At 38.3% G+C, this 22,711-nt stretch overlaps 1 protein-coding gene across 2 annotated transcripts in view; it reads left to right on the top strand.

Annotated features, from left to right (window-relative positions):
• The first annotated feature begins 1,577 nt into the window (after positions 1 to 1,577).
• Positions 1,578 to 22,711, top strand: part of FNIP1 (folliculin interacting protein 1) — a 155,595-nt gene continuing 134,461 nt past the window's right edge. For both annotated transcript variants that reach the window (XM_053566305.1, XM_053566304.1), the window contains exon 1: positions 1,578 to 1,852. In XM_053566305.1, coding sequence (XP_053422280.1) covers positions 1,761 to 1,852 — 92 coding nt within the window. In that variant the 5' untranslated portion in view covers positions 1,578 to 1,760. The remainder of the gene's footprint in view (positions 1,853 to 22,711) is intronic.

Genomic DNA, 22,711 nt, shown 5'->3' with positions numbered 1-22,711 from the left:
TCTGGAACTCTGTAAGCCCTATTGGCAAATTCTTAAAGAGATATAAATTCTACCTATTAACTTTGTGTGTGTGGGCGCCGGCGCCCACATGCTCTTTTAGTGAGCTAAGAACAGCGTTTGGTATCTTACAGGCCATTTTCTCTTTATTAGTTAATAAACTAATAAAATAGTTTATTATAAAATAACTAGGAAAAGAGCTTTTTACAGGCTTCATAAATTCCATGACAGTACGTTTTGCCTTTGCTAAATGTATGGGTTGAAAATTACAATCCCTTTATTGGCAATGATCATTTTAGATACATAGCTCAAAAAGATCAGCATTAACTGAAAAAAATATATTATGCCTATTAACTTTTTTTAGTATGTTAGAACCGTTTATTTATAGCTTGAGCTGTCGCTACAAATCAGTGGGAGCTAGTAGCCACTTAAAGAAAATTTGATTTGTTTGCATAAATGAAATTCTCATTAAAGTATTTTTGTCTAGCCTTTCAATCATACACGAGTTATTTACGACATCCATATTTCTCAAGAGGATTGCAATCTCATTGTACAAACTTCCTCATTTTGGAAAAGTAGGTGAATGATGGGGTGCTGAAAATTTGTAAGACTAGTTTGATCTAAACTGAAATATTTTGGCCCCATGGGTTCAATAAGACTACGGTAATTTATAATTAATGTTTTTCTTTAGGAAGTGTTTTCCTTGATCATTTGCAGTTCCACAATTCTTCCTTTCCTCATACCTAAATACGTAAAATTAAGACAGACTTACTGAATTCTAAATTACTGACATAAAGGGTTATGTATTTGTACATACAAGCCTTTCCTGGGCTTCCTGGCTTGCTTCGTTTCACTTCTGATTTTGCTGGTTACCAAGAAAACTGAGCCTGACTCCTGGGCCTCCAATCCCCAACACCTTCCAGACTCTAATTCCTGATGTCAGGGTTCGAGGTGGTAGTCGAAACTCTGAGGTGAGCTGCCACGGTCCCTGGCCAAAGTAGTCTTTGCAAGAAGCCCACGGCCCAAGACAGGGCGTTAGGTAGGGTCCTTCACCAGTCCCACTGAGCCAGCCTCAGCTCTGTCCAGCTCTGATCCCAAACCTCTAGTGGGCCGGTGCGGCCTGCTACGGGCGGGTGTGGGGGGTCCCAGGTTCGAAAGCCAGGCTTGGCCGCAGCCCCAAGGATACACTCGCGCGCCTTCTCGGTTCCAGGAACCGCCAGACTACCAGGCTGCAGATGTAGGTGCGAAGCCGCAGAAGCCTGGGAGAAGTCGGCAGGGAAGAGTTGGTTATCCGTGTTGCCTTACCCATCTCTCTTTCTCGTGGGTGCGGGGAGTCGAAGACTGCTTCACCCCAAGGCCTGTAGCGTCGTTCCTTCACCACCCTGCCGTAGCCGCAGGCAGCTTCACCCACAACCACCGGGGTACCAGAGCGCTTTCCCCCTACAAGTCCCTAGCCGCTTTCCGGAGCCCACGCCCCGCCCCTAGAGCTGCCACGTGATGGGGTCCACCAACCTGCCTTTGAAAGCCAGCTCCGTCCCCCCGCCTCCGCCTTGCCCCAGGCTCCGCGCGGCGACACGTGATGCGGTTTACCGCCAGCCAATGAGCGCCGGCCTCGCCTCGCGCCCCGCCCCGCGAGCCGTGGCCGTTTGAAGTGACTAATTTCTGTCATATGACTGAGGCGCCCATGGGGGTGGCGGGGCGGCTGTAGGAGTGGGGGCCTAGCAAACGCCCAGCGCAGCGACCCCGGCTTGCCCGTGGCCAGCATGGCCCCTACGCTGTTCCAGAAGCTCTTCAGCAAGAGGAGTGGGCTGGGCGCGCCCGGCCGGGACGCCCGGGACCCGGATTGCGTGTTCAGGTAAGGCGCTGCGGGGCTGGGGGCGCAGAGCCGTTGGCCTTGTGGGCTTAGGGCTCCTGTGGTGTTGGGGCCTCCGGTGTCCAGGCCCATACAGCATCGCCGCGCCGGGACCAGCACCTGGTCCGCGGTGGAGTGGAGCAGGCTTTCAGACTTGTGCTGGAGGATTGGAGCGAGGTCCTCTATCCCCCCTCCGCCCTGAAACCCCGCCGTTATCCCTTCCCCCTCCTTCGGTTCGTTTGTTTACGTCCTTCCAGCAGCCACGCGCGACTCTGCCTCTCCGGACCTAGCATCGCGGCCTGAGGTGACGGGTCCACACGCCTTCCTGGCACCAAGTAGAATTGGGCGCGGGCTGGATTGGACCTCAGCCGCCGTCCTCGGAACTGAGTTCTCCCCTCCTCCCTGTGACCAGTCGTCCTTTGGGTGCTCCATTCCTGCTCTGTTGGCTTTGTGGAGAGCGCGGCACGTTTGGGCCAGCCTTCTGAGTGTAGAGAAGGCTCTGGAGCGAGTAGGCAAGGCGCCGTTCTTTAAAGTTTCTTGGACACTAATGTAGTAGTTGTGCAGTTACGGAACCGAGAGACCTTAATGTTATCGAAGGAGAAATGTGAAACCTACGAGGTAGATTAATGGTGACCAGAACGAAGCAGCACTGAAGCAATTGTAGTCTGTCCTTAGAATTGGCCAGACGATCTTCCTCCTCAGAGCTATTACTGAAAAGGAGCCTTTAAAAACTGAAAATGATCGCAAAATATTTGTGGTTTACAGGCTTTGTTAGTTTTTTGTTGTAGTACCTGTTGCTGGTAGAATAACTTTTTAGAATTTTAAGATTTGATATAAATCTGGATTCAAAGTAAAATTTGATCATGAAACTGCACTTGAAGATATTATGTGCCTTCTAAACAGCCTTCATACTTACTGCGGTGTGGAAACTTAAAAATGTAACTAGGCTAAATGTCAAATATCTCTCACACTTGGTAGGATAGCAGAGAAACCAGTTTTATAATAGTTGTAGGGAAAAAATGAAAATCTGTCAAATTTTGCAGTAAGCAAAAAGGTGGAAAAGATTTCATGCTGCTGTAAAAGGTCTTGAAACACTTAAATTATTCACTGTCTTCCTAATGCAGGCCACATCAGGAAACATTCATTAAGTACACGTGGAATTGAAATACTAAATGGAAAGAAATTTAAGTGATTTTTAGAGGAAGAAAAATTTCAGTTGCAAACATTTTGGATAAGTGTTTAGTAAACGAGTTTTCTAGATACTAGATTTTTCCACTGGGAAATCAATGTTGTGCCATGCTCATCTGACTTTCTTTAAACATTTCTTTAGTGTTTGTACTTTGAAAAATGAAAGTACAGCTTAGATAATATCACTATGAGTCATCCATTAAGTTCAATAGATAGGAGGAAGCAGGTATTGGAGGGATTTTTAAAATTTTACTTCTGAGCAAAAATTGACTTTGGTATCGTACCTAAATTTACAAGATTCTGAAGTCACTCATGAAAAAAATTTTCATGTGTATTTTTTAAAATGTAAAGTCTAACCATATAGTTTTGTAATACTGCTTTACAGTTGCTAAAGAACTTTCTCATTAGTTATCTCATTTCTTGTTTCCCAACCAGCTTGTGAGATAGGACAAGTTGCAGTATAGATAACTATGTAATCCTTCTAGTGGAAGTAAAAACTATGAGTAAGCCCAATAATTGTACTTTGATTGCTTTAAATGTACTTTGCTTTAAAAATAAAATGTGTACATGTTAGAAAATGAAAACTTGGTTTAACATCACATAGCTAGTAACTTGAAGATCTAATCAACTTTGAAAGACTTAAGTTTTTTTGCAATTTCACTGAGCTATAATTTATATACACTAAAATATAAATACATTTTAAGTGTACAGTTCTGTGACTTGTTATCTGTATGAGGTTGAACAATTAAGTTTGTGAACTTCTTCCAGAAAAAGTACTATATATCTCATGGCTGAATATCACTATAGTCACTTCTGAAGTACTCCCTTTGGGAAGCTATGCACCAATGCCAGTGTCTAGTGCACCCTTCAAAACACTTTTTCTAGGATGAGTTGGAGAACTTTTAATTGTCAGACCTTGTAGCACAACAGGTCTGATAGCCATTCCAGAAAAAGAGTTCCAAAATTGCTTTGAAGAGTGGAGTAGAGGCTGGCGTCAGTGCATAGCTTCCTAGGGGGAGTACCTCGAAAGTGACCTAGGTGATATTCAGCAGTAAGCTAGGTAACACTTTTTCTAGGATGAGTTTGTGCACTTAATTATTAGACCTCGTATATGGATTTGTACCCATCACCCCAGGGAAGTTTTGGAACACTTCTATCACCCAAAAAGTTCCCTCATGTTGTGTTGCAGTCCCTTCCTTACACAGTTCAGTCTCTGATCTGCTTTTTGTCATTAACAGTTTTGACTTTTGTAGAATTTCATGTAAATGTAATACTGTATATAATCTTGTGTTTGGCTTATTTTCACTAAAATGATTTTTAGATTTATGCAGCTTGTTGCATTTGTTGAATTGCATGTAACTGATGAAAGGTACTCTGTTGTATAGATACATCACAATTTGTTTATCCACTCTCTAGTTGGAGGACATACGAATTTCCAGATTTGAGCTGTTATGAACAATACTGCTGTGAATGTTTGTGTATGTCTGTATGAGGGCATATTTTTTTATTTCCCTTGGATGAATAACTAAGAGTGGAATTGGTGGGTCATATGCTAAATGTTCTGTTTAACTTTTAAAAATTGCCTAACTTTTCCATTTTGTATTCCCAGTAGCAGTGTATGAAGGTTACAGTTGCTTCACAGTCTGATACTTGACATTATTATTTTTTAAATTAAAAAAAATTATTGTGGTAAAAAACAATATTTAACTATCATAATTATTTTTGAGTCTTTTGATTACAGCCATTCCAGAGATATCTTGTGGTCTTAATTTTCATTTCCCTAAGATTTTTTTGACTAGATTAACATTTAGTTTTCATTCCAGTATACCCTGCTTTCCTTATTAAAACAAAAAAAAAATTTTTGTTTTGTTTTCTAGTCAATAAAATTGTTAAATAAGAACTTGGCTTGGCTGGCACAGTTAGCTGTATTGGCCAATAACTGTAGCTCAATTGCTATAGAGGCAGTTTCTAGAATAACCAGTATACAAGACCCAGTGATGGAAAAACACAGCAGGACTTTAGGATAGAAGAGATTTTTGATAAAGAAGCATCAGGCACCTTTCAGTATTGTCTTTCATGGTTACTGTGCTGGAAAAGATGGATAGCCAGGGACCACTCCCTTCCTTTCCGTCTTCACTCTTAGGACCCTTACCATATAGATAATCTGTCTTAACTTCTTGAGATGGAGATAAGTTTGAAGTGTATTGTAGGGAGGATATTTTTTCAGTTGTTTATAGAATTGAAACAATAATTTGGTTTCGTTGTTTAAAGAATTGGGGGAAAAGCTGCTTTCTAGGAGAAGATACCACTTTGTTTTCTTCCTGTGGAATTAAGAGTTAAGTATAAGCCTAATGACTGCAGTACATATAAAAATGATTTCTTTAAAAATAAATTTCTTGGGGCCACACCTATGGTGCGTCTTAGAATGGGTACAGGTGAAACTTACTAAATGCAGAATACAAATGCCTACATACAGTAACTAAGAAAATGCCATGAAGGCTACGTTGAACAGTTTGATGAGAATATTTGTTTGTATATGAAACCAGCACATTGTACCCCTTGATTGCACTAATGTACACAGCTATGATTTAACAATAAAAATAAAATAAATAAATAAATAAATTTCTTATGAAGAAAGTTGTTTTAAAGTGAAATTCCTATAGGATACAGTTCATGTTTCATTTAAAAAAAATGGTTTCTCTATTTTTGTTATATGGGTTGAGCATTCCTTCACCAAATGCTTGGAACTAGAAGTATTTCAGATCTTGATTTTTTTTTTAGATTTTAGAATATTTGCATATATACAATAAAATATCTTGAGTGTGGGACTCAAGTCTAAATATGAAATTCATTTAGTTTCATACATATGTTATATAAGTAGCCTTACGGTGATTTTATACAATATTTTCTTTTTCTTTTTTTTTTGAGGCAGAATCTCCCACTGTCACCTTGGGTAGAGTGCCATGGCATTATAGCTCACAGCAACCTCAAACTCTTGGGTACAGCAGTCTTCTTATCTCAGCCTCCCAAGTAGCTGGGACCCCTGGTGTGCACCACTTCAACTAGTTTTTCTGTTTTTAGTAGAGACATAGAGATGGGTCTTGCTCTTGTTCAGGCTGGTCTCAAAACTCCTGAGCTCAAGCAATTTACCTGCCTCGGCCTACCAGAGTGCTAGCATAACAGGCATGAGTCACCACACTAATTCTATGCATGGAACCAAGTTTTAACTTTGTAATTTCTCACATGAGGTTGGGTGTGAAGTATACCACTTAGGTTGTCACATCAGTGTTCAAAAAGTTTCGCATTTTGGATTTCCCCCTTTAGAGTTGCTCAACTTGTATTCGGAATGTATGAACATTTGTTCTTACTGTCTGTGGTAGAGATTCTTTTTTTTTTTTTTTTTTTAATAGAGACAGAGTCTCACTTTATGGCCCTCGGTAGAGTGCCATGGCATCACACAGCTCACAGCAACCTCCAACTCCTGGGCTTAAGCGATTCTCTTGCCTCAGCCTCCCAAGTAGCTGGGACTACAGGCGCCCGCCACAACGCCCAGCTATTTTTTGGTTGCAGTTCAGCCGGGGCCGGGTTTGAACCCACCACCCTTGGTATATGGGGCCAGCGCCCTACCAACTGAGCCACAGATTCTTAATCTGTCCTAACAACCTTTAATTAGTCTTTTCTGCCATCACTCATGCCCTTCTCCAAACTACTCTCAACATTTCATATTTTAAAAGGAAATGATACCGATCATGATCAATAGAGAAAACGGTGTATAGAATTTTATATTTCTATTACGGGGTTATTTTAAGAATTTAGAAGTAAGTCACACAAAGTACTTAGTGTTGTGCGTAGCACATGGCTTTCAGGAACCAGTTGTTACTATGATGGCATCACTGTTGGGTAAAACCGTTTAGTTTAGGCCCAGATTCCTAAAAGTGTGACTTTCACCAATTCTGTATGGTGTGGCTTTTGCCAGTTCTTTAGCCTTTTTGTCTTTCCATAAAGTCATTTTAAAAAATCATAGCACTGTATTATTATACTTCACGGAATTAACAGAAATTCTTTCATGTAAGCTATTCTTAGTCCGTATTCAAATTTTCTCAGTTGTCTCAAGATGTCTTTTTATAGTAGGCTTGTGTGGATCAGTTTTAAAAGTCTCTATATTGCATTTACAGTTATATAGCTTAAGTAGTTTTTTTTCTATAACAGCTGCCTACCCTAATGTGAAATCCCCCCCCCCGCCCGCCCGCCATTCTGTATTTGGCTTTTGCTTTTCTATGGTTTCCTTTAATTCTCTAGTTCCCAGCAATCTCTGTTTTAGAAAGTCTCCTTCAGGCAGCCCTGATGTTGAAGGTTGAGAACTAGTGTTCTAACTTGCTTCTCTGTTTCCTGTCTTTTCCTAAAAGCTCAAGGTTAAACACTTTATTGGGTTTTTTGTTTTGTTTTGTTTTCTTTTCTTTCTTTCTTTTTTTTTTTTTTCCAAGACAAAGGTATTTCAGAGATTCTGCTGTGTACCTCCTACCTATCAGAGTTGCATTTCTGGCTCTCTGAGTTTTAGTGATTTTTAGGTAGTATCAGCCTCATTTTTTTTATTATGAAATTCCTATTTTGACTAATGGCTGTAGCATCCTTAATTGATCATTGCCTGAATTCATGATTTTGTTAGAATTTGCAGAATAGTAATATCTTAATTCTCTAATTCCTTCTGTATTTATTTTATGTAAAAACTTTCACTGATCAACTGGTCACTCTTTGCTAAAGAAAAGGCAGCATGAAAGTTTGATCATTTCCCTTTATCATTTTCAGAATAATTGATAACGAGTTGTTCAGTGAAGATTTTATTTTTTTAGAGACAGAGTCTCACTTTGTCACCCTCTGTAGAGGCTGTGGCATCACAGCTCACAGCAACCTCCAGCTCTTGGGCTTAGGTGATTCTCTTGCCTCAGCCTCCCAAGTAGCTGGGACTATAGGTGCCCACCACAATGCCCGGCTATTTTTTTGTTGCAGTTTGGCCGGGGCCAGGTTTGAACCCACCACCCTCGGTATATGGGGCCGGTGCCATACTCACTGATCCACAGGCACTGCCTGAAGATTTTATTTTTTAGGATCATTATGAGCTCTTGGATTTTAGTGTATTTCATTTCATTACAGCGAGCATGTCCCATATTTGGCCAGTGAAAGCCTTTTTAAGTTGAGTTCTGTTCTTTTTTGACATGATCTCATTAGTCTTTGATTACTTTTTCTTTCTTTTCTTTCTTTCTTTTTTTTTTTTTTTACGAGACATGGTCTCACTCTTTTTGTCACTCAGGTTGCAGTGCAGTGGTACTCTCATGGCATACTGCAGCCTTGAACTCTTGGGCTCAAACCATGGTCTTGCCTAAGCATTCTGAATAGTTTGGGACTACAGGCACGCACCACCATGTACAGCTCATGTTTTAATTTTTTGTGGAGACAGGGATTTTACTGTGTTGCCTAGACTGGTCTTGAACTCTTGCACTGATCTTCCTCCCCGCCCACCTTCCAAAGTCCTGAGATTGCAGATACGAGCCATCACACCAGCTGAGTCTTTGATAACTTCTTGTTTCTTGTGGCCATGTCTTACTCTGCTCTCCCTCAATGAACATAGAATGTTAAAGAAAAAAAAAATTCTCCCCTTTCTGAGATTTTTGTTGCCATGGATTTATTGTATATTCCGGGATTACTATGCTGTTCTTCTTGGCATACTCCTGTATACCTTTTTGTTTAGCTTTTTGTAGTGATCAGCTGGCTTATTCTATTATAATTATCCCTTCCTCTAGGAAGCCTTTTCTGTTTTCTCCCAGATTGATTTAGATCTGACTATAACTTTCTTTCATAGCTTACTGGATTTCCTTCTATGACATTTGTCACATTTGTCATTACTTGTTCATGTCTCTCTTTGCTTGTTTGAGGACTCTTATTCATTGTTCAACATCAAGTTTTATTTTGGAGGTTGGGTGCTGTGGCTCATTCCTGTAATCCTAGCACTTTGGGAGGCTGAGGCAGGTGGATTGCTGAAGCTCAAGGAGTTCAAGACTAGCATTAGCAAGAGACAGACACCATCTCTACTAAAAATAGAAAAACTGAGGCAAGAGGATCTCTTGATACCAAGAGTTTGAGGTTACTGTGAGCTATGACGCCATGGTACTCTACTAAGAGTGACAAAGTGAGATTCTGTCTGAAAAAAAAGAAAGTTTTATTTTGGAGTTAGAACTCTGCAGCTTCACATGATGGGTTGTTTGTGGGGAGTAGATACCTAGATTTTTGGCTGGAACAGCCAGGGAGATGCCATTTCGGAGGGAGAGAATATTATAGAGGCTTATCTTGAACACCCTATCAAAAGTAACATCCATTTCTCATTCTCTTATCAGAACACACTGTTTATATCCTCCATAGCTATTTGCAATTTATTATAATCTGTCTCTAAATTCATATTATTTTGTCAGTGAATGGCAGAGTGCCTGAGCATATGTTCAGTAAGTATTTATAGAATGAATAAATGAAATAACAAATTTTTTTTTTTTTTTTGAGACAGAGTCTCGCTCTATTGCCTGAGCTGGAGTATAGCAGCATGATCATAGCTCACTACAGCCTTGAACTCCCAGGGTCAAGTGATCCTCCTAATTTGGCTTCCAAAGTGGTAGGAATACAGGCATAAGCTATTGTGTCTTGCTGAAATAACAAATTTATTGGCAGAGCAAGAGAGTAAAATGTTCAATTTTGGATATTTGATCTAGGTTTAACTGTTAATGTGATATACAGTTAGAGATGTTCAGTTGGCAGTTTAATGAAATAAATTTAGAGTTTACAGTAGAGATTGAGATTAGAGATGAGTTTGTGCATATGGCCAGTATTAAATACAGAGTATATGAAATCATCTAGGAAAAGGATATAGAGAAATGGAAAGGACCCAGAGTTTTGCCCTGAGGAAATCTGACATGTACAGATCTCTGGGAGATGAAGGGCTATAAAGAAAGCATGGACAGAGAGATGGGGTACAGCCAGGAGTCTGTGATGTTAGAGAAGCAAAGAAAGGGAAGTATTTAAAACTAATAGAGTGAGCCAGGTCTGGTGGCTCATGGTTGTAATCCTAGCACTTTGGGAGGCTGAGGTGGGCATTGCTTGAGCTCAGGAATTCAAGACCATCTTGAGCAAGAGTGAGACTTCATTGCTACTAAAAAAAGGAAAAACTAACCTGGCGTTGTAATGTGTGGCTGTAGTCCCAGCTGCTTAGGAGGCTGACGCAAGGATATCTTGAGCCCAAGAGTTTTGAGGTTGCTGTGAAGTATGATGCCATGGCACTGTACCCAGGGTGACAGAGTTGAGATTCTGTTTCAAAAATAAATAAATAAATAAAAAGTAAAAATGATAAGAGTGATAAATTTTTTGGCATGCTGGTTGCTGACAGGTCTTGTGAGATGAGAAACAGAAAAATGTTAATTAGATTAGTCAAGTTGGTGACCTTGATGTCTTTTTTTGTGGGAAGAAGATGAGATAGAGGTTAGGAAATGGCTTCACTGCTAAAGATTCCTGTTTATTATTTCTGTAAGGAAAATTTGTTGATTTTATGTTACATTTTGAGCCTTTGAAATTCTTAATAGCTAATGTTTTTTTTTTGGAGAAAGGGTCTTGCTTTGTTGCCCCGGCTGGCAGGCTAGAGTATGATGGTATCATCATAGCTCATTGTAGCCTCAAACTCCTGGGCTGCAGGGATCCTTCTGCCTGGTCTTATAGGCTTGTGTCACCATGCCTGGCTGATTTTTCTATTTTTTGTAGAGACCAGGTCTCACTGTTGCTCAGACCGACCTTGAACTGTTGGCCTCAAGTGATCCTCCTTTCTAAGCCTCCCCAAGTGCTAGCATTACAGGCAAGAGACATTGTGCCCTGCCCAAAAGGTAGCTTCTTAATATTGTCAATAGCTGTTAAGAAACATGTTTCAGAAGTATTGTTTCTTTTTTACATTCATACTCTATTCTTTTTTTTTATTATTAAGTCATATATACATAGATCATGAATACATTTATGCCTTTGTGGGATTTAATGTTTTGCTTATTTGTACAAATTGGGGTGCTTAAGATCTACTAATTAACATAGCTTTCACCTCATTTACTTAATCACAGTGTTAAGACATTTGTGTTCAATACTTGATAGATGTGACCTGTACCCTTGCAATATGCTCCATAGGTGTGGCCCCACCATTAACCCTCCCTCAGAAGTTTTATTTTTTAAATGTGATTTTAAAAAATGTGTTGCACTCAATTTTTATTGAATTTAATCAATTTTATTGAAATATAGTTTTACATAACAATTGTGTATATTTATGGGGTACAGGGTGATATTTTGATACATGTATACAATGTAATTAGTATATCCATCTCCTCAGATTTTTATCTCTTTGTGTTAGTAACATTCTAAGTATTTTCTTCTGGCTGCTTGAAAAACTACAATGGATTATGTTATTGTAGTTACCCTGTGGTGCTATAGAACACTAGAACTTACTTCTCCTATCCAGCTGTAATTTTTTTCCTTTATCTTTCCTCCCCCTCTTCTCCTTCCTCCCTACATTTCCCCAACTTTAGTAATCACCATTCCACTCTATCTTTCGAGATCAACTTTTTTAGCTTCCATGTATGAGTGAGAACATGTGGTGTTTATCTTTCTGTACCTGACTTAACTTCACTTAGCATAATGCCCTCCAGTATCATTCATGTTGTTGTGAATGACAGAATTTCATTGTTGCTAACGGTTGAATAGTATACAATTTTTTCTTCTTTTGATGGACACTTAGGTTGATTCCATATTTTGGCTGTTGTAAATAGTGCAATAAATAGACGAGTGCATATATCTCTTTGACATAGTGATTTCCTTTCCTTTGGATATATATTTAGTAAAAGGATTGTTGGATGATATGATAGTTCTATTTTTAGCTTTTTGAGGAACCTCCGTACTGTTTTTCATAATGGCTGTACTAATTTACATTACCATTAGCAGTGTATGAGAGCTCTCTTTCTTCTGCATCCTTGCCATTTTGTCATTTGTTATTTTTTTGTTTTTATAAGATTTTTATTATTTTTAAAATATACCCCTTCATGAATTGCAGTTTTTTAAATCCTGTATTAGAAGTAGTAAGAACTTGTAATAATATTCTTTATAGAGACTCCTTTGAGATCACATCTTTTTTGTTAAAGTGGGAAGATGGCAATTTTAAGTAATTACTTGTAATGCTTTGTTATATCAATATTTGGTCCTAGAGTCTAATTTTACAGTGAAAAATGCAAATGTTATAATTTTGTTAATTTGGTTTGCTTTTCTGGATTTAGGTTTGGTTTTCAGGACTGTTTATTGAAAAAATAGGTTGAAAAATGGAGTTTTAAAATTCAGCTAATGACACTTGGACCTCATTTCTTACTAATGTAATATTTATCTTAAATACTGCTGAGTTTAGATTATATTTTAAGAAAGGCATATTTAGGGTGGTGCCTGTGGCTCAGTGAGTAGGGCACTGGCCCCATATACTGAGGGTGGTAGTTTCCAACCCGGCCCCTGCCAAACTGTAACAAAAAATAGCTGGGCGTTGTGGTGGGTGCCTGTAGTCCCATCTACTCCAGAGGCTGAGGCAAGAGAATCGCCTAAGCCCAAGAGCTGGAGGTTGCTGTGAGCTGTGACATCACGGCACTCTACTAAGGGCAATAGAGTGAGACTCTATCTCTAAAAAAAAGGAAAGACATATTTAAAATACAGTTTCCTATGTAAAACATACTAGACTCACTTTTATTTAAAGGAGTCCTAAACCATCCTCTCCCAATTCTCCTTCTGTTCCTAGCACCACCATTGTCTTAGTCTACCAAGTCGAAAATCAGGGAATCTTGTTTATTCTTTCTTTTCCTTGAATGCTACATTTGGTTCCATTGATTCAAATTCTACAGTAGCTTCTATTCTTTTACATTTTCCATTGCTATTATCTCATTCAGACCCTTAATGCCTTTCTTAAAAATTTTCCATTACTTTCCTACTTCTTCTGTATTCCTTTCCATACCATTTTTCTAAATTGATTTTTCCTAAACTGTAATTCTGATCAAATCACTCAGAAACCTTCATTGAATCCTTATTGCTTAATAGGGGATTCTCTGTGCCATGTACTGTTATAAGTGCTTTATACATATTAATTCATTTAATTCTTTCAATAGCTTTATACAGTAGGTTCACTTATTCATATTTTATTGATGAGGGGTCAGAGAAGTTAAATATCTTGCCCCAGGTCACATGGGTAGTAAGTAATAAAATTAAGATTTGAACTCAGACGTTTGAGTTTCAGAGCCTTTGTTAGCAAGTCCAAAGTCCTCAATTTGGTGTATCTGTCCTTCTGAAATGTTGTAACTTGTATGATGGACCTGAGTTCAGATCCCTGCTCCAATAGTATCTGTATCTATAACCTTGGAAAGCATTGTATGTACATAGTCATTAAAGATGACTGTGTGTGCATGTGTCTGTCTTGGTTCTAAACTCAGACTGCTTGGTTTTTAAACCTGAGATCTGGCACTTAACTACTGAGTCTTCAGGCTTTGTTGTTGTTCTCTTTTGTCATTAGGAAATGGTAGAAGCAATGCTTCTAGATTTCCTGTCTCATACTGCTCAACCTAGGATACAGGATTTCTAGCAAAAGGCCTACATACTGTGCTGTTGATATCACCACTGAATTTATTTGTGGTCATCCATGCCTTGATTGGCTTAGGCATAGACTATTTCAGTTACTGATGTTATGGCACCTCTGGAGCTTATGGTAATGTAAGTCTCATACAAAATGCTGTTGGAGTAGGGGAGTAGACCCTAGAGAGAGGAGTCCCTGTGTTTATTGCAGTTGTTTTGAGGATTAAATAACATGGCAGGTACTCAAATGCTAGAATTTCTTCCCATATTCCCTGCTTTAGTTACTTGTGTGCTCTTAGAACACCAGAAACTGGGGAATTTATGAAGCAAAGAAATATACTTGGCTCACAATTCTGAAGGCTGGGGAGTCTTAGAGCATCTGGTAAAGGCCTTCTTACTGAGTCATCCCCTGGAAAAGGGTATCACGTGAGTGAGAAAATGTGGGAGAGAGCAAGATGGGGTAGGGGGCAAGTTTTCTTTTATAATAAAGCCACTCTTTAGGACCTACATTCACCCTGTTTTTCCTTCCCAGTCATCTTTTTCGTTTTCCTCTATATGTGGGGTCTGATTTGAACTACTTGATGTTTCTTTTTTTCATGTGGTTGTAAACTACTTGGAATACCATGGCTACAACATGTTAGAACTAGAACCCACACTTTCCCTGTATTTCTTCATCGTGGCAGCTATTTTCTTGTGTTGTAATTGCATTTTTATGTATCTGTATCACTAGACTGTAAGTTCGGTAGGGCATGGCCTTCTGTGCTAACTTGGCTAGTGCTTTACTTCTGGTGCTCAGCTCAGAGAAGACATTCAATATATAGATGATTAATGAATGAATAAAAATAGTCACTGAATTGAAAAAGTTCCATTTTAAATAACAAAGATGTTTTTATGTTGGGTTGTTTGCTTTTTTCTTTGACATTATTAATAACCAATTTAAAGGAAAATGTCATTGTTAATTTAGGATTTTGAGGATGGACTGATTCTCCGGTATAGGGTTACATCCTTCATTTATACCCTTTATAACACTTATTACAATTTGTGTGTGTGTGTGCATGCATGCAGTTGTCTTCTCTGACATACTAAGCATTTGCTGAATAGATTAAAAAAAATGAATGAATGAACTAATGGGCTGTTCTTGGTAATGAGAGTTTATTTCAAGAATATAAGAGCTTTTGAGGTACTATGAAATTCAAATTCCTTTTCTATTTGAGCATTCTGTGTCCTCAGACCTAAAATTGTTAAATGGACTTTATGGAGAACTGGAGTAACAACATAGCTAGTTCTTCAGAGGTACAGTGTGTGCTTCCTTGTACTCATGCTACCCAATACAGAGTATCTCTTGACACAACAGCATTTTATCTCGTCACCCGAAAGGAGATTGACCATCCTCATGTACTTTGAGTTCTCCCTAGTATAATCCTGGTGGTTAAGAGTAGCACATTTGGTGTCAAGAGCACGTCTGACTGAGTCATCTTAGTTATGATATCATTTGGAGGATGCAACTTGTAGGCTCTTTGCAGCTTTTTGCATTTAAGATTTTTATTTATATCAAGAACCTATAGATTATGACGTTAATGATGAGAATAAAATGGAGTCTTTTGATATAACTCCACAAATAATAGATTTTCTATTACCTTTGATTAATTCCTGTTACTTTAGATTATAAAACATATAAACTACATATTTATAAAATATAGAAATATAATACAAATTATTTTTGAATAATTTAAATACAGTATATCCTCTATAAGTTGATCTCCTAAGAGACTGTAACAAACTGGTGAACAAATGGAGGTGGACAACATAAGAAACTGGGCCTACTGTACTGATAAATACATGTGGTACATGTCTGATCTATGAAAATTAGGTCAAGATAAGGAGGTGGTCAAGGTAGGGAGGTGATCAACTCTGGAGGTTTCTTATGTTAATATTTTTTCCTAAAGAAATAGGGTTTTGTGATGTTGCCAGGCTGAACTTGAACTGCTGGGGTCAAGTGATTCTTCTGCCTCTTCCTCCTGATTAGCTGGGATTACGGGTTCACACCAGTGAGTCTGGCTAATGCCTTAAATTTTTGTCAAAGAAGATACTTTGAAAATAGTTTAAAAACTAACCAGTAAAACCCCACATTAACATACCACCAATAACATGGTTAGATTCAGTTTTAGACTCCCAGTTGGCTAGCTGAACAAGCTTACTATTTGTTATAATCTGACTCCAAACTTTGCATGTTGAATTTTTGCCCTCATCCAACAGCATTATGGCAGGAATTTTCTTGTAAATAAAATCAGTGTGTGGTGCCCCATGATCACATTAATGTACACAGCTATGATTTAATAATAAAATAAGTTAATTAATTAAAAAAAGAATCTTCTTGAGCACATCCAAATGTGTGTGTGTATATATATATATAATGATAGTAGTTTCCTGTCCCACTCTGCCTCAAACTCAGTCCTGATCTTAAAAGCAGCTATTACAATTACTTTGCTGTTTCTCTGGGCATTTACTTTTACAGTTTTAAGAAATATGAATATATTGGGTTTTTTCCCTTGATTTATTTGTTTTAGACATTATTAATTTGTGGATAATTAGAGGTAAAGATTTCAGTCTTACGGACATATATCTTTTCCCTCCCACTTCCCTCTTCCCATATTAAAATTTTTGGTTAATTTAAATGACCAAGGTTAGCTATATTTTATTGTAAATGTTTGTTCACTGCTGAGCTAAGTGTATTTTATGTTTCTTTTCTTGAAGATGATTACTTTTTTAGGGTTTGCATTGTTTCCTTTGAAGTCTAAGAATTTCTGTATCCTTCAATAACTGTAATAAACACTTCTCAAAACAATTTATCTCTTAGATACTATTCGTTAGATAATCAATTCGTATTTTTTACTCCTGGATATATCCATTTTGGAACCTTACATACTTTGAACTGCTGGGCCTGTAGGTCTGCTCTATAGTGTTGTCTGGAGGCTTCCTTTGCCTTCCTCTTGAGAATTCCTTTGACCTTCTGTTTGGGGATTCCCCATTCATTGGCTTCCATGGATTCTTCCTTTTTAAATTATTCCTGTATTTTTGTGGAGCAAATCTATCCAGGAACTTCCTGAGGATGAGTGCGTGGGATATGAATTTTTGAGGCTCTGTAAGTCTGAAAATGTCTTCATTCTATTTTTATGTTTGGTTGGCAGTATGGTATGTGTAGGTTGAGGTTCATTTTAACTCAGAAAGTTGAAGACATTGCTCCATTGTCTTCTGGCTTCCAGTATTCCAGCTGAGAAGTCCCAAGTCGTAACTCTAACCCCTAGGAACCTTTTGGGATTTTCTTGATTTTCTCTATCTTCATTCTGAAATTTCACAGTGATATACTTTGTGGAATTTTTTTTGTTCATTTGTTTTTGTTATTTAATTCCTGATACTTGGTGGGCTTTTCAACCTGAAGACATTGTAGTTCTAGGAAATTTTATTGTCTGATTTCTTTGCTTATATCACTTCTTTGTGGAACTTCTATTAGTAAGACCCTCAAAGGGAAGTCTTCTAGAATGATCCTTCAAACTTCTGGTTTATTTTTCTCTTGTAATTTCTGTCTTCTTCATAGCTTTCTATTCTACTTCTGGGGATATCGTCAGTCTTATTCTTCTTTTCTCTTAAAATCTCTGTTTTCAGATCTGTGTCTCAATCTCTTTCACTTAAGACCCTAATAACCCTTAGTATGGTATTTCTTTGTCAGTGAAGATGTATAGTATACCTATGTTCTGTGGGATGAGGATAAGACAGGGAATGAGAAAGATCAGCTTCACAGTTTACAGGCTACCTTGTGGAGATATTGTGGGTTCCATTTGCTTAACCTCAGTAAAGCAAATCACACAAATTTTTTGTTTCCCAGTTTATACAATAACATAGTCTATTAAGTGTACAGTAGCATTATGTCTAAAAATCAGTGTGTATTTTACTCCAAAAAAATGTTAACAGTCATCTGAGTGTTCAGTGAGTTATAATTTTTTTTGCTAGTGGAAATTCTTGGCTTGATATTGATCATTGCTGACTGATCAAGGTGGTGGTTGATCAGGGTTGGAGTGGCTGTGGTAGTTTCTTAACCCTTTCCAATGCAGTTTTTCTGTCACCCGCACACTCCCCTGCTCTTGTTAGTTTTGGGTGGGAAAGAGGTTGGTGGAGTACTTGTAATTATTCTACAGTTTTAAAAGAGAAAAACATAAATATGAACTTAACCTGATGATTTTATCATCTATTTTAGGTTACATAAAATAAATAAAATGATTTTGTTTAGGCTTGGCATCATAGCACAGTGGTTATGGCACCAGCCACATACACCAAGGGTGACGGGTTTGAACCTGGCCCAGGCCAACTAAACAACTGCAACAAAAAAATAGCTGGGCGTTGTGACGGGTGGGCGCTTGTAGTCCCAGCTAGAGGCTGAGACAAGAGAATCGCTTAAGCCCAAGAGGTTACTGTGAACTGTGACGCCACGGTACTCTTCTATTGAGGGTGACAAAATGAGACTGTCTCAAAAAAAAAAACGTTTTTGTTTATAATTTTTTTGAGGGTGGTATTTCTTGAAGCAATCTCCAGGATGACGTCCAAGCTTCTTCTTAGATGTCTCACTGAAAATGGTTTCTCTCCTTCCACTTTACTCATTTCTTCTGTTGCAAACCATGTAATCCTTCGTTAAATATTTTTTTCATTTTGCATTAAAAATGCATCTTCCCATTTAGCCTTTCCTCAGTGTCAGAAGATGATGGTCTTTCCCACTTTCTTGAATTTCTGTTCCTCACGTTGCCGACAAACTGAGCGATCAGATTTCTCTTGTAAGAAAGGTGTGTCTATACTTTTTCTCCACTCTCCTCCTTATCTAATGAGTAAAAGATGTAGCTGTTCACAACTGCAGAAAAGAAATCTTTCCTTTCGTGACTGTAGCATGCCATGCAGATTGATAGCATTTTACCTATATTAGAATTTCTTTCAATGAATTTCTTTTAGCCCTCTCAAACCTGCTATAATGTTCTAAAATCTAAATCCTTTGTTTTTATTTCAAAAATGCTTATAACTTATTCACCAGAAGTAAATTTAAAAGAGATCTTTCTTTGCTCATTCATAAGCAGCAATTCCTCATCCATTAAAGTTTTATCATGGGATCCTAATTCTGGTTCTTTTGCTGTTCACACCACATCTGTAGTTACATCCTCCACTTAAGTCTTTTTTTTTTTCTTTTTTTTTGAGACAAAGCCTCAAGCTATCGCCCTAGGTAGAGTGTTGTGGCATCGTAGCTCACAGCAACCTCCAACTCCTGGGCTCAAGTGATTCTCCTACCTCTGCCTCCCAAGTAGCTGGGACTACAGGCGCCTGCCACAACGCCTGGCAATTTTTTGGTTGCAGCTGTCATTGTTTGGCAGGCCTGGGCTGGATTTGAACCTGCCAGCTCAGGTGTATGTGGCTGGTGCTTTAGCCGCTTGAGCCACAGGCGCTGAACCTCCACTTAAGTCTTGTACTCTTCAGAGTCATTTGTGAGAGTTGCGATCAACTTCTTTTAAACTTCTGTTAATATTTTGAATATAATGAATCTTCCCATGAATCATAATAATCTTTTTTTTTTTATTATTGTTGGGGATTCATTGAGGGTACAATAAGCCAGGTTACACTGATTGCAATTGTTAGGTAAAGTCCCTCTTGCAATCATGTCTTGCCCCCATAAGAATCATAATATTCTTAATGGCATCTATAATGATGAATCCTTTCGAGAAAGTTTTCAGTTTACTTTGCTCAGATTCATCAGAGGAATCACTATCTGTGGCAGTGATAGTCTTACAAAATGCATTCCTTAAATAATAACACTTGAATGTCAAAATGACTACTTGATTCATTTTGGGCTGCAGAGTAGATGTTGTGTTCGCAAGTATGAAAACAATCTCCTTATGCATCTCCATCAAAGCTCTTTGGGTAACCAGGTACATTGTCAATGAGCAGTAATAACTTCGAAGGAATCTTTTTTCTAAAGAGTACATTTCAACATCGAGCTTAAAACATTCAGTAAATCGTGCTGTAAATAAATATGCTGTCATTCAGGCTTTGTTCCATTTCTAGAGCATAGGCATTGAAGATTTAGCATCATTCTTAAGGGCCTAGGATTTTCATAATGGTAAATGAGCATTGGCTTCAACGTAGTTACCAGCTCCACTAATTCCTTTTTTATTTTATTTTATTGTATTAAATCATAGCTGTGTACATTGATATGATCATGGGGCATCATTCACTAGCTTTACAGACCATTTACCAAGTTTCACATATACCCTTGTAAGATGCACCCCTGGTGTAATCCCACCAATCCCCTTCCCTCTATCCACCTGCCCCCTCCCTCCCCTCCCTTTCCCCCTTCCCCCTATTCTTAGGTTGTAACTGGGTTATAGCTTTCATGTGAAAACCCTAAATTAGTTTCATAGTAGGGCTGAGTACATTGGGTACTTTTTCTTCCATTCTTGAGATACTTTACTAAGAAGAATATGTTCCAGCTCCATCCATGTAAACATGAAAGAGGTAAAGTCTCCATATTTCTTTAAGGCTGCATAATATTCCATGGTGTACATGTACCACAATTTATTAATCCATTTGTGGATCAATGGGCACTTGGGCTTCTTCCATGACTTAGCAATTATGAATTGAGCTGCAATAAACATTCTGGTACAGATATCTTTGTTATGATGTGCTTTTTGGTCTTCTGGGTATATACCCAGTAGAGGGATTACAGGATTGAATGGCAGATCTATTTTTAGATCTATAAGTGTTCTCCATATCTCTTTCCAAAAGGAATGTATTAATTTGCATTCCCACCAGCAGTGCAAAAGTGTTCCCTTTTCTCCACATGCGCGCCAACATCTCTGGTCTTGGGATTTTTGTGATATAGGCTAGTCTCACTGGAGTTAGATGGTATGTCAAAGTAGTTTTGATTTGCATTTCTCTGATGATTAAAGATGATGAGCATTTTTTCATATGTCTGAAGGCCGCACGCCTGTCTTCTTCAAAGAAGTTTCTCTTCAAATCCCTTGCCCAGCCTGCGATGAGTTCCTTTGTTCTATTCTTGCTAATGCATTTGAGTTCTCTGTGGATTCTGGTTATTAAACCTTTGTCAGAGACATAACCTGCAAATATCTTCTTCCATTCTGAGGGCTGTTTGCTTGCCTTACTTACTGTGTTCTTGGCTGTGCAGAAGCTTTTTAATTTGATCAAGTCCCAGTAGTGTATTTTTGAAGCTGCTTCAATTGCCCGGGGGGGTCCTCCTCATAAAATACTCGCCCAGCGCGATTTCTTCAAGGGTTTTCCCTGCACTCTCCTCTAGTATTTTTATAGTTTCATGTTTTAAGTTTAAATCTTCATCCAGTGAGAGTCTATCTTAGTTAATGGTGAAAGGTGTGGGTCCAGTTTCAGTCTTCTACAGGTTGCCAGCCAGTTCACCCAGCACCATTTGTTAAATAGGGAATCTTTTCCCCACTGAATGTTTTTAATTGGCTTGTCAAAGATTAAATAACGGTAAGTAGCTGGATTCATCTCTTGGTTCTCTATTCTGTTCCAGACATCTACTTCTCTGTTTTTGTGCCAATACCATGCTGTTTTGATCACTATTGATTTGTAGTATAGTCTGAGGTCTGGTAGCGTAATTCCTCCTGCTTTGTTTTTATTTCTGAGTAATGTCTTGGCTATTCGAGGTTTTTTCTGATTCCATATAAAACGAAGTATTGTTTTTTCAAGATCTTTAAAGTATGACAGTGGAGCTTTAATAGGGAGTGCATTGAAATTATATATTGCTTTGGGTAGTATAGACATTTTAACAATATTGATTCTTCCCAGCCATGAGCATGGTATGTTTTTCCATTTGTTAATATTTTCAGCTATTTCTTTCCTTAGAGTTTCATAGTTCTCTTTATAGAGATCTTTCACATCCTTTGTTAGATAAATTCCCAAATATTTCATCTTCTTTGGCACTACTGTGAATGGGATAGAGTCCTTAACTGTTTTTTCAGCTTGACTGTTGTTGGTATATATAAAGGTTACTGATTTATGAATGTTGATTTTGTAAACTGAGACGCTGCTGTATTCCTTGATCACTTCTAAAAGTTTTGTAGTAGAGTCCCTGGTGTTTTCCAGATATACTATCATATCATCTGCGAAGAGCGAAAGTTTGATCTCTTCTGACCCTATATCGATATCCTTGATCGCCTTTTCTTCCCTAATTGCAGTGGCTAAAACTTCCATTACAATGTTAAAAAGCAATGGAGACACTGGGCAGCCTTGTCTGGTTCCTGATCTGAGTGGAAATGATTCCAATTTAACTTCATTCAATATGATATTGGCTGTGGGTTTGCTGTAGATGGCCTCTATCAGTTTAAGAAATGTCCCTTCTATACCGATTTTCTTAAGTGTTCTGATCATGAAGGGATGCTGGATATTATCAAAAGCTTTTTCTGCATCAATTGAGAGAATCATATGGTCTTTGCTTTTTAATTTGTTTATGTGCTGGATTACATTTATAGATTTACATATATTGAACCAGCCTTGAGATCCTGGGATAAAACCGACTTGGTCATGATGTATAATTTGTTTGATGTGTTGCTGGATTCTGTTTGTTAGGATCTTGTTGAATATTTTTGCATCTATATTCATTAGTGATATCGGTCTATAATTTTCTTTTCTTGTTGGGTCTTTTCCTGGTTTGGGGATCAGGGTGATGTTTGCTTCATAGAACGTGTTGGGTAGTCTTCCTTCTTTTTCTACCTTTTGGAACAGGTTGAGTAATATAGGTACTAATTCCTCTTTAAAGCTTTGGTAGAATTCAGACGTGAAACCATCTGGTCCAGGGCTTTTCTTTTTAGGGAGGTTTTGTATGGTTGATGGTATTTCCGAACTTGATATGGGCCTGTTCAACATTTCCGCTTGATTCTGGCTAAGTCTTGGAAGGTGATGTGCTTCCAAGTATTTCCATTAATTCCTTAATGTGAGAGTCAG

This window comes from Nycticebus coucang, chromosome 17, assembly GCF_027406575.1.
Source record: "Nycticebus coucang isolate mNycCou1 chromosome 17, mNycCou1.pri, whole genome shotgun sequence".
Lineage (NCBI taxonomy): Eukaryota > Metazoa > Chordata > Mammalia > Primates > Lorisidae > Nycticebus > Nycticebus coucang.
Note: the sequence above shows the minus strand (reverse complement) of the source record. Positions and strands in the feature narration are given on the sequence as shown.